This window comes from Sciurus vulgaris, assembly GCF_902686455.1.
Source record: "Sciurus vulgaris genome assembly, chromosome: 3".
NCBI classification, from domain to species: domain Eukaryota; kingdom Metazoa; phylum Chordata; class Mammalia; order Rodentia; family Sciuridae; genus Sciurus; species Sciurus vulgaris.
Window position 1 is genome coordinate 59,176,558 of NC_136463.1, and position 16,534 is coordinate 59,193,091.

Sequence of the window (16,534 nt, forward strand, 5' to 3'; positions counted from 1 at the left end):
TTTTTCTTTCCCATATCCCTGGGGAATATAACGGCATCCCTGTGTTAACCATGTTTCTTACTTTATGATGGTTTGGCATCCTGGGAGTCTTCCCGGCCAGAGTTCCCTCCCACAGTTGGCTAATTCCCACAGAAAATAAACTTGCCCAGGGGAACACACCTTTCACAGGTTACCAACCAAAACCTGAGCCACACCACCATCTGCCTCCTTATCTAACGCTCACCCACTAAGCCACAAACTCCCCCATCCTAAACCAACTAGGGTCAGGTACCCAACAACTAGGGACCTCTGCAGCCCAGAGACCAGGGACATGATTCAAACCAACCCACCCTCAGCTGTCCCTGGCCCTGCCCTGCCTTTCTTGCCTCAACAAAGGCTGTGGCATGTGCCTTCGCCTCACTCCTTTCTCGCCCCTGCCCAGTCCTATAGCTGTCCTGTGGCCCTGACTGGTGTGGTGTGACATGTCCCTTCTCTTGGAAACTATGTAATAAATTCTTCTTTCAATAGCATTAGTCTCTGTGTCATCACTCAATCACCTCCATAAACTAAAATCCCACAGGCACATATATAATTGGTCCTCTCTCTCTGCCCTGCCCTTCCTCTTGTTAGGTGTGCTTGAGGTGAGAACTTGGGTGACCAGCCCCTAATCACACCAGGGACTTCGTCTTTGAATTGCATCTGAATGTTAGAAACCCAGAAGCCTTCTCTGGAGGCCTGAGCACCCACTCAGGGATGGGGTCTGGGCTATGGGAGGCTGGGCTCATGGACTCCTCCACCTCAGCTCAGCAGCAGAGGATGGGAAAGTGTACAGGAAGGCATCCAACCTGCACCCAGGGAGGTACTGGGCAGAGTGGGCTGAGCCCCTGATAGCCACAACCATGGGTCAGAACAGGAGGAAGGAGAAGTAAAGGTAGTCCTGAGATATTATGCACGTAGACTCCTCTCCCCAATCCCAGCCTTTTGTCAAACTCAATACGCTGGCAGCAGACACATGACTACAAAGCTACCCACCAAGTCCACCCAAGATGTCCAGAGAAGACTTGGCCAGCAAACTGACACTTTTTTACTACTGCGCTCCTAGATTCCATCCTGTGCTTTTCTCGCCAAGAAAACACAAGCAGAAGGAAATGTGGAAAGATCAGTATGACCCAAAGCATAACCAAGACAGGAAGCCCCAGGATGCAACCCCAGGGGCCCAGGCTCTGAAGAGATGGCCTCTTCACAAAGGGATGTGACCCATGGCACAGCCTTGAATGACCTCATTCACCCTGACCTCTGTCACATCACCACGGCGCCATCTACGGCTACTGGAAGTTATGTCACCTGAAGGAGGTCACGAAGGTATAGCCCATCTCTCTGTAGGTGAAGAGAGAAGGTTTCCCATCTGCTCTGTTGCCCCTTCTCCTGACCCACCAGCCTCACCTCACCCTCCTTGCTTTGGCTCTGACAGCTGAGCTTCCCGGTAGGGGTAACTCAGGAACCTGAGTGGCTCAGGAGAATGGTGCAAACTCTGGCCAAGTGACCTCAGGCCCCGGGCCCCCTGCTCCTGCCTGTGGGCAAGATAAGGATGATTCTACCACCCTCTGGGCTCTGAGTAGATGAGAGGAGACTCAGGCACAAGGAGATGGGACCCATCCCAAGGGCTCCACAGGGTCAGGCTTAACTCACGCTGCTTCTCCTGGAGAATGCTGGATGTGCACTGTGCTGTCCCTTCTCCTGTGGAAACAAAAGAGACATAAGCAAACCAACCCTAGCCTCTGCTGACCAGGCACATTGCCACTGGTGGCTGCCTCTGCCCTCTGCTCCAGAGCAGTGGGCAGAGGTCTCACCCACCACTTCTGGCCCTGCCTCTCCTCCCCACAGACTTAACTCTCAGTCTTTATGCAATTCACAGCCCAGAGAATGCATGACACCATTCCTAGAGAAGGCCTGACCTGGCTCCTGTGACCACCTGACCTTCTCACAGCCATATTGTCTGACTCCCTTCTCTCCCAGCTTCATGAAGCAGCTGCTGACAAGGTACAGCCTTCTGCCCACCCTCAGTCTCTCCTGAGGGTCAGCGCTCCACACCATATCCAGGCAATTGCCAAACCTCTGTAGTCCAGAACTCTCTCCTAAGTTCTTGATCTGAACATCCCACTGCCTCCTGGACTTCTGTGGATTCTTCCCAAGTACCTCACACTCACCATGACCCTGCTTCCTGAATGAGTCTGAGCTCCCCGCAAGGCCCCACATCTCTGAGAAGGGATTCCTGGGCTCAGAGGAAAACCACCTCCAGGCCTCTCCTGGGTCCAGGACCTACCCCACTCAGGCTGCCTCGCTTCTTTCCCTCAGGGCAACTCCATCCAGGAAAGGCCTCCATCTCCCCAGCCTATCATCCAGAGTCTGATGGATAACTCCTGTCCTGAAGCCTCTGCACTGGCAGCCAACCCAGAGGTCATCCAACAGAATCTCTCACTCCATTTCCACAGCTGTCTGCCTGCCACAGCGGCCTCCCGAGTTTATGTCACCTGGATCCTTGACTGTCTCTCTCCAGCTTGAAACCAGGGCTGCTGAGCTCTCTCAAAGGCAGGAAAGAATAAATAGTGAAAAGAGCATATAGCTTCATTTTGAAAGCTGAGATTCTGTTCCAGACTCCCACTGTCCCTGCTGTGTGACCTGAGATATGTCCCTCTCCCTCTCTGGGTTTCGTTCATACAAGACACTGCAGGATGTGGTACTCTCTAATGACCCTCCAAGCACTGAAAGCTCTTGAGTTATACTGTGTAATGGTCAGACACCTAGATTCAAATATCAGTTCTTCAATTGACTGTGCACCTTTGGGCAAGTTACATAATCTCTGTGTCTCATTCCTCTAATCTAGGATATGGAGATAGTATTTGTCCTTACCTTGGAGAGTTATTGTGCAGGGTAAATGATTACAAAGCCCTCAGAACACAGGCAGGTAACTACAGGCATTCAATAAAAGGAAGATTGCTCTTATTATCATTTTATTTTCTTATTTGCTTTTAACTACTGATTCAAGACCTTGTGTCTTTTGTCTTCACATCACCAAGTGGGGCCATATGAAAAGGACCAATGTGAAGTCACACACCAGCTCATGATGCTCCCCAGGCCCAGGGGGCATGACAGCCTGTGCCCAAGAGGGGCCCAGTTGGAGAACAGTACCCTGGGCCTCATGGAGTAGCCCCGATTCAGAATGAGGAGGTGGCTTATTCTGAATCGGGGCTACATACAGAATGTTTCCCAGGAGCAACAGCAGCCCAGATGTGGATGGGAAGAAAGAAAAATCCAGTGTCAGAGTACAAGTCAAGGACCAAAGACCAGCATCATGTCTGAACACCTGATGCCCAAGGACCCTAGATGCATCTAGGGAAAGTCACCTTCTACCACCACCACCTAACAGAAATGAGGTCACACACCCAAGAAATACCTTCTATCTGCCAAGAGTGGCACCAGGGGCCTTGGGGGTTGCAAAATGGTAGGTCAACGTGAGTATGGGGAAAAAAATGCCTCTGCAGAGTGGCACAGCGCTAACTGCAAAGGAACACGAGGAACATGACAGGAGGAGGGAGAAACCCCACCAGGCCCAGGGAAGCAGGTGGCAGAGTGTGATTGCAGCTTCCTGAAGCAGAGGAAAGAGGAAGGCATTCCAAGATGCCAGGAAGAACATATCCACAACAGGCCAAGACCAAGGAAAGCAGGGAGTGGGAAAGGGTGGCCCTGGGCAGGAGGACCATTTACTGATAAGAAAACTGAAGCTTGGGCTCGGCTGTGACCCTTCGGAGTCGGGTCCTGTGTGGTTCTGAGCCGAAGGTTGCAGGGTGGGGTTTAAAGGAGGTAGTCTTAGCATTTGGAGAAGAGCTTGCCCTTGATGGGCTCGGGAGACTTGTTTCCCCAGCTTGTAATATGAAAGATTCACAGCATTTCTTGCCGAATGCAGATTTTAAAGGCGGAGATCTACTCGAGGTGTTTGGATTACTGGAGTGCACAAATCCCATTCTCCCCGTCTGGCTGAGAACCGCTGCACTTCCCACCGGCTACTGGTGCGACGTTCGCCTGTAGGAGGCGTCAGTGTGGTTGTGGATATTGGCCTGCGCAGCAGAAGAAAGTCTTTTTAAAATTCACATTATGTAGAGGGTGGCTGCATTTCATGTTGCTCCAGGACTCAGGATTCAAAAGAGGAGATATTGAGACGCTTGGGACCAACTCAAAGCAGCCGGGTGACTCTCACCCGTTGGGAAGGCATCCCGGATGGGACGGGGGTCCCGGAACGCAGGAAACTTTGTGAAGTAGAGCTGCCGGCGAGACGCCCCTCCCCCCGCTGGAGCAGTGAACGCGGACAACTGGGAGCATCGTAAAGGAGGCCGCTTGGCACAGCGCTGGGACTCGGAGCAACCACTGGGGCTCCAGCGGCTGCCCAGGGGAAGAGTGGCGAGGAGAGCTGTGTGGACTCAGGACACCGGGGCCTGCCCTGAGGAGGAGGAGGAGGAGCGTGGCCACTTGGATTTGGAGTGACTGCACCAGAGCTACAGGCGGTTGCCAGAGGAGAAGCTGCGCGGCGAGCTGTTTGGACTCAGAACGACGCTTCTGACCACCGGGGCCTGCCCTGAGGACGAGGAGGAGGAAGAGGAGCGCGGCCGCTTGGATTCGGGGTGACTACACCAGAGCTACAGGCCATTGCCAGAGAAGGGGCTGCGTGGCGAGCTGTTTGGACTCAGACCACTTCTGAACTCCGGGGCCTGCCCGGAGGAGGAAGAGGAGGAGGAGGAGGAGCGCGGCGGGTCCATTGGACTCGCAGTGACTGCATTAGCACTCCAGGCGGCTGCTCAGAGGAGAAGGCGAGTGGTGAGTTGTTTGGACTTAAAGTGACAGCTCCTGAACACAGGGGGGCTGCCTGGAGGAGAAGCGTGGTGGGACGCTTGGTCTTGAGTGGCCGCACCAGAGCTCCGGGCGGTTGCCCAGAGGACCCGTGCTGCGGGTCACGTGGACTCAGAGCCACTCAGAACGACCGCTCCTGAACACCCCGGGGGTTATCTGGAGAAGGAGGAGGAACGGGGAGGGTCACTTCGACTCGGAGTGATTGATTGCCCAGGGCTACGGGTGGTTGGTGGAGGTGGAGGCACGCAGTGAGTTTCTTGGACTCCTAGTGACCCCACCGGAATACTGGGCGGCTGTCTGGAGGAAGAGGCGTGTGGCGGGTCTCTGGGATTCAGAGCGATTGTACAGGGCCCCAGGTGGCTGCTAAGAGGAGGGGCCGCATAGCCAGGCGATTAGGTGCAGAGCAGGGTCCCAGGATCTAGGAGGCTTCTTGGTGGAAGAGCCGCACAGAGACAGGCTTAGGGCGGAGCGAAGGTTCCAGGCCTGCGGGCAGATTCTCTGAGGAAGGGCAGCCTAAGGAGAGTCATCTGCAAAGGGTGAGGCTCCCAGGCCCAGGAGGTAGGGCCGGGCCCCTGGGAACTTTGCAGAGGAAGGCAGCCCAGCCCAGGCGGTAGCTGTAAATTGAGGGGAACCTCTAGGAGGGAACTGACCAGCGAGACCTCCCCACCGGGTGAGTCTTCCCTGCTAGGTGAGGTTTTCCCACAAGGATGGTAAAACCAGAGACTCAGGCCCAAACAGGCCTTGCCTCAGCCTAGGTCCCCTTTGGATGACCATTGGTCAACAAGTGGAGGCACCTCTGCCCACTAGCAGGGATTATACCCCACCTGAAGGCCACCACTCCTAGAGAGGCAGCTTCCTTGTGGAGCACCGCATTATCAACTTCCTCCAAGACTTCAGCCTACTGAAGGCTAAGGGGGGATATATATAGAAATCTTCAGGGACATTGTAAGTCAATAGAGGAAATCTGCAATATCTCAGCGGTCCTCTGATACCTGAACAATATGAGAAAACAAGGAAAGAAAATGCTGCAAACAAATCTAGATGTTACATCAATAAAACCCAGTGACAGCATGGCAGAAGAAATGACAGAAAAGGAGTTCAGAATGTACATAATTAAAATGATCAGAGAAGCAAACGATGAGATGAAAGAGCAAATGCACGCACTGAATGATGAGATGAAAGAGCAAATGCAAGCATTGACTGATCGCACCAATCGACAGTTAAAAGAGCAAATACAGGAAGCAAAAGATCATTTCAATAAAGAGTTAGAGATATTGAAAAAAAACCAAACAGAAATCCTTGACATGAAGGAAACAATAAACCAAATTAAGAACTCCATAGAAAGCATATCCAATAGGATAGAACACCTGGAAGACAGAACCTCAGACATTGAAGACAAAATATTTAACCTTGAAAACAAAGTTGAACAAACAGAGAAGATGGTAAGAAACATGAACAGAATCTACAAGAACTATGGGATATCATGAAAAGGCCAAATTTAAGAATTATTGGGATTGAGGAAGGCCTAGAGAAACAAGCCAAAGGAATGAACAATTTATTCAATGAAATAATATCAGAAAATTTCCCAAATCTGAAGAATGAAATGGAAAATCAAGTTCAAGAGGCTTATAGGACTCCAAATACACAAAATTACAACAGACCCACACCAAGGCACATTATAATGAAAATACCTAACATACAAAATAAAGACAGAATTTTAAAGGCTGTGAGAGAAAAGAACCAAATTACATTCAGGGGGAAACCAATACGGATATCAGCAGATTTTTCAATCCAGACCCTAAAAGCTAGAAGGGCCTGGAACAACATTTTCAAGCCCTGAAAGAAAATGGATGCCAACCAAGAATCTTATACCCAGCAAAACTTACCTTCAGATTTGACGATGAAATAAAATCCTTCCATGATAAACAAAAGCTAAAAGAATTTACAAAAAGAAAGCCAGCATTACAGAACATTCTCAGCAAAATATTCCATGAGGAAGAGATGAAAAACAAAGAAGCAAATCAGCAAAGGGAGGAATTATCCTAAAGGAATTGTCAAATAAAGGAGGAAACAAGTTGTGTCAAACAAATAAATAAATAAAATTTAAAAAATGAACCAAATGACCGGGAAACCAAATCATATCTCTATAATAACCCTGAATGTTAATGGCCTGAATTCATCAATCAAAAGACATAGACTGGCAGATTGGATTAAAAAGAAAGATCCAACAATATGTTGCCTGCAAGAGACTCACCTTATAGAAAAAGATACCCATAGACTAAAAGTGAAAGGATGGGGAAAAACATACCATGCACATGGACTCAGCAAAAAAAGCTGGAGTATCCATCCTCATTTCAGATAATGTGGACTTCAAGCCAAAGTTAGTCAGAAGGGATAAAGAAGGACATTTCATACTGCTTAAGGGAAGCATAAATCAGCAAGATATAACAATCATAAACATCTATGCCCCAAACAGTGGCTCATCCATGTATGTCAAACAAATCCTTCTCAATTTCAGAAACCAAATAGACCATAACACAATAATACTAGGTGATTTTAACACGCCTCTCTCACCACTGGACAGATCTTCCAGACAAAAATTGAACAAAGAAACCATAGATCTCAATAACACAATCAATAATTTAGACTTAACGGACATTTATAGAATATACCATCCAACCAAGAGCGAATACACTTTCTTCTCAGCAGCACATGGATCCTTCTCTAAAATAGACCATATATTATGCCACAAAGCTAATGTTAGCAATACAAGAAGATAGAGACACTAGCATGTATTCTATCAGATCATAATGGATTGAAGTTAGAAATAAATGAAAGAGTAAAACACAGAAACTATTCCAACATCTGGAGATTAAACAATATGCTATTATATGATGAATGGATAACAGAAGATATTAGGAAGGAAATTAAAAAATTCTTAGAGGTAAATGAGAACAAAGAAACATCATATCAAAATCTCTGGGACACTATGAAAGCAGTACTTAGAGGGAAATTTATTTCATGGAGCGCATTTAATAAAAGAAGTAAAACTCAACAAATGAACGACCTAACACTACAGCTCAAAGCCCTAGAAAAAGAAGAACAGAACAGCACCAAAGTAGTAGAAGACAGGAAATAGTTAAACTCAGAGCTGAAATCAATGAAATTGAAACAAAAGAAACAATACAAAAAATTGACAAAATAAATAGTTGGTTCTTCGAAAAATAAACAAAATTGATAACCTTTAGCCACACTAACAAAGAGAAGATGAAAGAAAACCCAAATCACTAAATTCGGAATGAACAAGGAAATATCACAACAGACAGGATTGAAATACAAAACATAATTAGAAGCTATTTTGAAAATCTATACTCCAACAAAATAGAAAATTTTGAAGGCATCAACAGGTTTCTAGAGACATATGAATTGCCTAAACTGAACGAGGAGGACACAAACAATTTAAATAGACCAATTTCAAGTACTGGAATAGAAGAAGTCATCAAAAGCCTACCAATAAAGAAAAGTCCGGGACCAGATGGGTTCTCAGCCAAGTTCTACAAAACCTTTAAAGAAGAGCTCATTCCAATACTTCTCAAAGTGTTCCATAAAATAGAAGAGGAGGGAACCCTCCCAAACTCATTCTATGAAGCCAATATCACCCTGATACCTAAACCAGACAGAGACTCATCAAGGAAAGAAAATTTCAGACCAATATCCTTAATGAACATCGACGCAAAAATTCTCAACAAAATTTTAGCAAATCGCATACAAAACATATTAAAAAGATAGTGCACCATGATCAAGTTGGTTTCATCCCAGGGATGCAAGGTTGGTTCAACATCAGGAAATCAATAAACGTAATTCACCACATTAATAGACTTAAAGTCAAGAATCACATGATTATTTCAATAGATGCAGAAAAAGCATTTGATAAAATACAGCACCCCTTCATGCTCAAAACACTAGAAAAAATAGGGATAGTGGGAACATTCCTTAACATTGTAAAGGCCATTTATGCTAAGCCCATGGCTAATATCATTCTAAATGGTGAAAAACTGAAAGCATTCCCCCTAAAAACTGGAACAAGGCAGGGATGCCCTCTTTCACCACTTCTATTCAACATCGTGCTTCAGACTCTGGCCAGAGCAATTAGACAAACCAAAGAGATTAAAGGGATACGAATTGGAAAAGAAGAATTCAACTATCCCTGTTCGCTGATGACATGATTATATATTTAGAGGAACCTGGAAATTCCACCAGAAAACTCTTAGAACTCATAAGTGAATTCAGTAAAGTAGCAGGTTACAAGATCAATGCCCATAAATCCAACGCATTTTTATACATAAGTGATGAATCTTCAGAAAGAGAAATTAGGAAACTACCCCATTCACAATAGCCTCCGAAAAAAATAAAATACTTGGGAATCAATCTCACAAAAGAGGTGAAAGAACCTCTACAATGAGAACTATACAACACTAAAGAAAGAAATTAAAGAACACCTTAGAAGATGGAAAGATCTTCCATGTTCTTGGATAGAAGAATTAATATTGTCAAAATGGCCATACTACCTAAAGTGCTATACAAATTCAATGCAATTCCAATTAAAATCCCAATGATGTACCTTACAGAAATAGAGCAAGCAATTATGAAATTCATCTGGAAGAATAAGAAACCCAGAATAGCTAAAGCAATACTTAGCAGGAAGAGTGAAACAGGGGGCATTGCAATACCAGATCTTCAACTCTACTACAAAGCAATAGTAACAAAAACGGCATGGTATTGGTACCAAAATAGAAAGGTAGATCAATGGTATAGAATAGAGGACACGGACACAAACCCAAATAAATACAATTTTCTCATACTAGACAAAGGTGCCAAAAATATGCAATGGAGAAAAGATAGCCTCTTCAACAAATGGTGCTGGGAGAATTGGAAATCCAATATGCAACAGAATGAAACTAAACCCATATCTCTCACCATGCACGAAACTAAACTCAAAATGGATTAAGGACCCTCGGAATCAGACCAGAGACCCTGCAGATTATAGAAGAAAAAGTAGGTCCAAATCTTCACCTTGTTGGTCTAGGATCAGACTTCCTTAACAGGACTCCCATAGCACAAGAAATAAAAGCTAGAATCAACCACTGGGATAGATTCAAACTAAAAAGCTTTCTCTCAGCAAAGGAAACTATCAGCAATGCAAAGAAAGAGCCTACAGAATGGGAGAATATCTTTGCCAATCATACTTCAGATAGAGCACTAATCTCCAGAATCTATAAAGAACTCAAAAAACTCTACTCCAAGAATACAAATAATCCAGTCGACAAATGGGCTAAGGAAATGAATAGACACTTCACAGAAGAAAATCTACAAGCAATCAACAAACATATGGAAAAATGTTCAACATCTCTAGTAATAAGAGAAATGCAAATCAAAACCACCCTAAGATTCCATCTCACCCCAATTAGAATGGCGATTATCAAGAATACGAGCAACAACAGGTGTTGGGCGAGGATTGTGGGGAGAAAGGTACACTCATACATTGCTGGTGGGCTGCAAATTAGTGCAGCCCACTCTGGAAAGCAGTATGGAGATTCCTCAGAAAGCTTGGAATGGACCCGCCATTGACCCAGCTATCCCACTCCTTGGCCTATACCCAAAGGACTTAAAATCAGCATACTACAGAGACACAGCCACATCAATGTTCATAGCTGCTCAATTCACAATAGCCAGACTGTGGAACCAACCTAGATGCCCTTCAATTGATGAGTGGATAAAGAAACTGTGGTATATATATACAATGGAATATTACTCAGCCATAAAGAATGATAAAATTATGGCATTTGCAGGCAAATGGATGAAATTGGAGAATATCATGCTAAGTGAGATAAGCCAATCTCAAAAAGCCAAAGGACGAATGATATCGCTAATAAGTGGAGGATGACACATAATGGGGGGGGAGGGAAGGGTTAGTGTTAGGGTTAGAGTTAGGTTAGGGAGGGGGGCAAGTATGGAGGAAGGAAGTACTGTATAGAGGGTAAAGAGGGGTGGGAGGGGTGGGGGGAAGGGAAAAAAATAACAGAATGAATCAAACAACATTACTCTATGTAAATTTATGATTACACAAATGGTATGCCTTTACACCATGTACAAACAGAGAAACAACATGTATCCCATTTGTTTACAATAAAAAAAATAAATAAATAAAATTTGTTTACAACAAAAAGAAAAAAAAAAAAAAGAAAAGAAAACTGAAGCTTGGAGACATGGAGGAACTTAAAAACTTCCAAATTCAAATCTCCTGTTTTTTCTACTGCACCCAAACTAGCTACATAATTAGCAAGGCTCAGGGCAAAAAGAAAGGAAATGGTGCTGTTCAAAAAGTGCTGCTGAAAATGCTAACAAAGTTTTTTTCTTTTTCCAGAGGACTCTCTTGATCTATCATGATGCTTTGATTTGCTACTTAGCATTATGATCCTTCATGCACAGGATTACTCGTGAACTCAGTGTTGACCCTCACAGGCTCAAGGTCCACACTCCCTGATGTGGCACACCAGCCCCCAGGTGCCCCTGCTGCCAACCATTGGACCTATGCTCCATGCAATGACCAAGAACTGGAAAGCTGAGGTGCATGCCACCCCAACCCAGGACCAAGAAGAGGATTGCAACCCCCACACCAAAAGGCACCAGGTTCCTAGGTAGGGGTTGGGGAGAGGATCGCTCCCTCTGAGTCACACTTGAAATACAGGAGCCCAAGGGCAGGAAAGCAGGAGGCCAAGCACCATCCAGGGACTGTGAGGCAGCACAAGACAGGACCACACATGAGCCAAGCACAAAGCCCCCAGCATATGCAGCACCAGGTTTCATTGGCAAAACACAAGCTTGGAGATAAAATGATTCAGAATTTAGAACAGTAAAACTCAAACTCAGGGCCCTGTAGAACACAGATCACAAACCCTGATCACAACATAGACATCTCTGGGGTTCCTTGAGTACCTACTAGGTGGCAAACCCTGGAGGAGGAAGGAGAGTCCAGTTGAGGGATGGGCCAGGTCTGACTCATCCCCTCTGGTTCTCATGCCAGGCTCGTAGCAGTTCCACACCTAGACAGTTTATGGGCCTCTGATCCCATTCTAAATTTTCATTACCACAAAGCAAACATGACTTTGAGCAGGGCAGGATCTCCATGGGCAAGAAGGCCTGGTGGGGGGTAGGGCAAGGGCACAAGAGCCTGGGGAAGCAGGAGTGCAGAGGTGGGGAGAAGCTGGGAGGCAGGTGACCTTGAAACACTTGTGCTTGGGATTCTCAGGGGCAGAGGGAACATAAGGAAAAGAGGTCAGAAGCCCAGATTGTAGCCTGAGTTGTCTAATCCCTGAAGGCACTCAGGGCTTCCCCACTTGTGGAATCACTGAGGTTGACACCTGTGCAAAAAAGGCCCCCTATACAAATAAGGAAACAGATTTGGAGGGACAAAATCACTGACCCAATGTTCAGATCTGGTCCTCTTGACCCCCAGTTCTGACCAGCACTCTTCCCTCCAGCTTACCCTGCTCCTTTTAGTGTTTCTAGGCAGGGGTTTTCTGGAAAGGGTCTGGTAGCCAAGGGGAGGTCATCAAGAAGGCTGCCACAGTCAGGCCTGAGGGGAGGGAAGAAAGGGAGTAGAGAAGGGGCTGTTTGCAAGGGATGCAGAGAAGAAGTGTCCAGAGTCCTGGGGATTGGCCAGGGTTGCCCTCAGGCTCAGTGTCCTCTGCAGGAAAACCTGACCAGGTATCCAAGGGGTCTGGAGAATAATGAAGCCACCAGTGTGGACAAAAATGAGCCTGCTGTTTGACAATGTAAGAGTGGGACCCACGTAGCAGGAAGCTGGTCTTTCTTGCTCAGTTCAGGCAGGCTCCATCTTCCCTCAAAGCCGCCAGCAAGAGAAGGAATTGGCGGTGAACCCCCAGCTTCCTGATTAGCAGGCTCCCTGGATGAGGGCGATTAACCAAATGTGCAGCTGGCTCAGCCATCGCCTAAATGAGACCCCACTTGGCCTAGAGCTTTCCAGGGCCCCTGGGCCCCACAGCCTCGCCTCAGCTGGAGCTCGCTTCAAGAACAGAGCTGCCAGCAGTTCCTGCAAATAGGACAGCTGCACAGAGAGGGCTGGGGACAGGGACAGCAATGCCTTTGCTGCCAGCCCCAGGTTGTGGTCCCACAAATTCTGCCTGTCCTAAGGTCACACAGCCCTGGGAGTCTGAGCTACATCATCTGCCAAAGAAGATAATCTCAAGCCCTGCTAAAGGCTTCCTGAGTGATTGTACTTCCTCTTCCCAGCTCCCAACACACCATGAGCCCCTCAGAGCAAAGGAAGCACCACAAGCAGGATGGCTTTCAACCAACAGCTGAAACAAGAGAAGACTCTCCTTGCATCCAAAGTGAGGGCTGTGAGGTTTGCTGAGGAAACAACTAAAACAGACTGGGGTGGGGAAGAAGAACTGGGAATTCTCTCCTCCTGGTCAGCCTTTGAGTGTCTGGAAAGTCATACTGGAGCAGCCCCTGGGGCAAAAGAAGCATGATTTTGCCCTGGGCTTGCCCCTTGCTGGCCCTTGGGAGCTCTGGCCAAGCTCTGGCTCAGGGATAATTCAGCTTGTGAAGTGGGGATAGGAAGTAAGGACCCTCCTCCTGCTCAGGGTGTTCCCCAGACCCTGAGCCTCTGCTGGGCTGCAGGGCAAGATTCAAGCTCATCACCTCTCACCTGGCCTCTAGGAACTACACTCATTCTTGACCCCTCTTTTGATCTTCCCCAGTGGCTTCCAGAATGATCTTTCTAGAAAGTGGCTCATTGCTCCCCTGCTGAAACCAATCTAGGGATTCCAATGGATACTTACAAGAGAAGAGACCAACTCCTGAGCCTGGTATTCCAGGTTTTCCACCCTGGCCTCTTCTCTGAGGCCTTCCCATTCCTTTTTGCCACCCATTCCCCAACACCACACACCCCAACCTCAGTCAAAATGAGTGAGCTCTGTGTGGGCCCCCAAGTTTCCCTGCTCCCCACACCTCCTTTCACCTCTTTCCACCTGCCATTCCCTCTGCCTGTTGCACTCCCAACTGTCTGAGGTTCTCATCTCAGAAAAGCCTCCTTAGACCCGTCTGTCTCAGCCCCAGCTCCTCCTTGTGCTTTCTTCCCACTTTGGTTAAAGCCTTTAGCTCACTGAACTGTCACTGCCCCAAGTGGGCCTGAGGATGAGCTGCTCAATTCTGAGACCTCTAGTGAGTCATCCACATGCCCCCAGCGTTGACTGCGCAGGGCATAGCACGGAGTAATGCTTAAGTGAGAGAGGGGATGCATGGATGCATGATGAACCCAGGACTGCCTTGGGGCCAGGAAGGGAGGGAAAACACACATCCCAAAAGGCACAGCTGTGAGCAGCCAGATTGATGCCGCAGGGGAAGAACCAACCACCGAGCAGTGCCAGTGAGAGGGAGGTGGTCATCTGGGAGAGGCAGGGCCATCTGGGAGGCTTCTGGGAGGAAATGAACAGGATCTTGAGAGATAGAAATTAAGTCAAGGGAGGACTGAGGCAAAGGCAGGGACTGAGGAGCTCTGAGTGGCCTGGAGGATTGTCAAACAGCCCCCAGGCCATTTGACTAGAACATGCAGTGACTGGAAGAGGAGGGAGGAATGGTCCAAAAGACATGAGTATCGGAGTCAGAGGGTCACCTTGGCATCACAGGATTTAGCAATGATTTGACAGACCCTTTATATCATCCCTCATGGTAGCTATTCCAAGGCTGTCTGATTCTTGCAGTGATAGGGAACTTATTAACCCTGGAAAATCATGATGGTTAGAAGAAAGCCTGGAACAAAATTGTGGATAGCCTTACATGCTGGGCTGGTAAATTGATACTTCATTCTTCAGACATCAAAGACCTAGTTGTCAGTTCCACAGCAGAATGATATTACTGAACTTGCATTTTAGAAACATCACAGTAGGATTACATGAAGAGGGTAAACTGACTCCACGACCCAGACTTCTTCATCTGCCCCAAATCTCTAGAAATGGCATTAATTACTTTCATAAGACTTAATTTTGAGTAGCAATGTAAAATAAGAAGGGATGTCTTTTGCTGACCAAAATTGTATAACATCCCTAAAAGGTGGAAAGCAGAGAGATCTGATGGAAGAAGGAAGTACTGGCTACATAATTTTCAGGTCCCAACACAAAATGGAACTGTGGTGTCACTTATTCAAAAGTATTAAGAATTGCAAGATGGCTATGGCAGAGTGTAAAAATCAATTATGGAGCCTTCTAAGTGTGCAGCCTTGTGTGACTGCAAAGGTCAAATGCCCATAAAGCAGCCCAGAAGAGAGGAAGCCATAGCTTCGATCCTGCAAAGAAGGTCTGTAGCCAAGGCAGAGGCAGCTCAGAGGGCATAGCAGGCTCGGGTATGGGAATACTCAGGAGCAGTGGAACTTTTATAATTATCTGGGTTTCCACAGTAGTAGAGCCAGTACTTTGGTCCTTCCCTGACCCCTGATTGTGCCAAGCAAAAGCTTCTGTCCCCAAGTGTGAGAAAAGATAGATGTTGGAGGGATAGGACGCCCTAGGAGGCTGGAAATACCCAAAAGGATAAAATCAGAAGTTACTGGCTCAGCTCACCCAGCAGCATTTCTTACCCACCCTAATAATTAGATGACAGCAGGTTGCAATAAACAGACAGATCACATCACTCAGAGTTAGGCTAACAGGGAACTGCAAATATAAAGTGGAGTACAAATCCAAATATTGCTAAATATTAAAGGAAAACCAATACTGCTGAAGAAAGATATTAAATTCAGAGAACGGAGGAAAGAGAGTCCAGAGAAATGGACCTGTGGTTTCCATGAGCCAACTTAGTATCACAATCCTTAATCATTCTTAAATTTTAATGTGCATCAGAATCACTTAGGACTAGTGAAAACAGATTCTCAGCCATACTCCCAGAATTTTGGCTAATTCATTCTGGGTGGGGTGCCCTCACTCACATTTCTAACAAGTTCCCAAGTGATGCTAATGCTATTGGTCCAGGGACCACTTTTTGAAAACCACATATCTAAATGCAAGAGTTGGGGGTGAGTGGTAGGAAAAAATAACTCTCTGGAAAGCTGGAAGTAGAGAAATTGATTAGGAATGCATAGGCAATGACTGCTTCCTTCCTGTCAATGAGAATGTGGCCATGCTTATACTGAGTTTATTTCAGGAAAAAGAAGACCTGATTGCAAATATGAGTGACAGCTCATAGACTGTTAGTATGAATTATTCTGGAAGAAATATAAACCGTGAGCATAAAATGTTAGCAACATAGCAAGCCCTGTCAAGGACCAAATGGAATTTACCCCAGGAATGCAAGGTTATTCAACATAAAAAATCAAGGTAGTACACCATATTTATAGAATAAAAGACAAAAACCACATAAGCATTTCAATAGCTATGCAGAAACATTATTTAGTAAAATTCAATACCTTTTCATAGTTGAAAACAAATTCAACAAACTAGGAATAGAGAGGGAACTTCCTCAACCAGATGAACATCTACAAAAAAATTCATGGTTAACATTAATTATATTTACTGGCAAAAGATTGAAAATATTCCCCTTAGGATCAGGAACAAGACAAAATGTTTGCTCTCACTAG

The 16,534-nt window shown here is 46.2% G+C and overlaps 1 protein-coding gene across 1 annotated transcript in view; it reads right to left on the reverse strand.

The window, feature by feature from the left end:
• Positions 1-16,534, reverse strand: part of PITPNM3 (PITPNM family member 3) — a 93,682-nt gene that overhangs the window by 41,850 nt on the left and 35,298 nt on the right. The window contains 1 exon segment of the mRNA XM_079135336.1: positions 1,669-1,716. Within this exon segment, the coding sequence (XP_078991462.1) occupies positions 1,669-1,716 (48 nt within the window).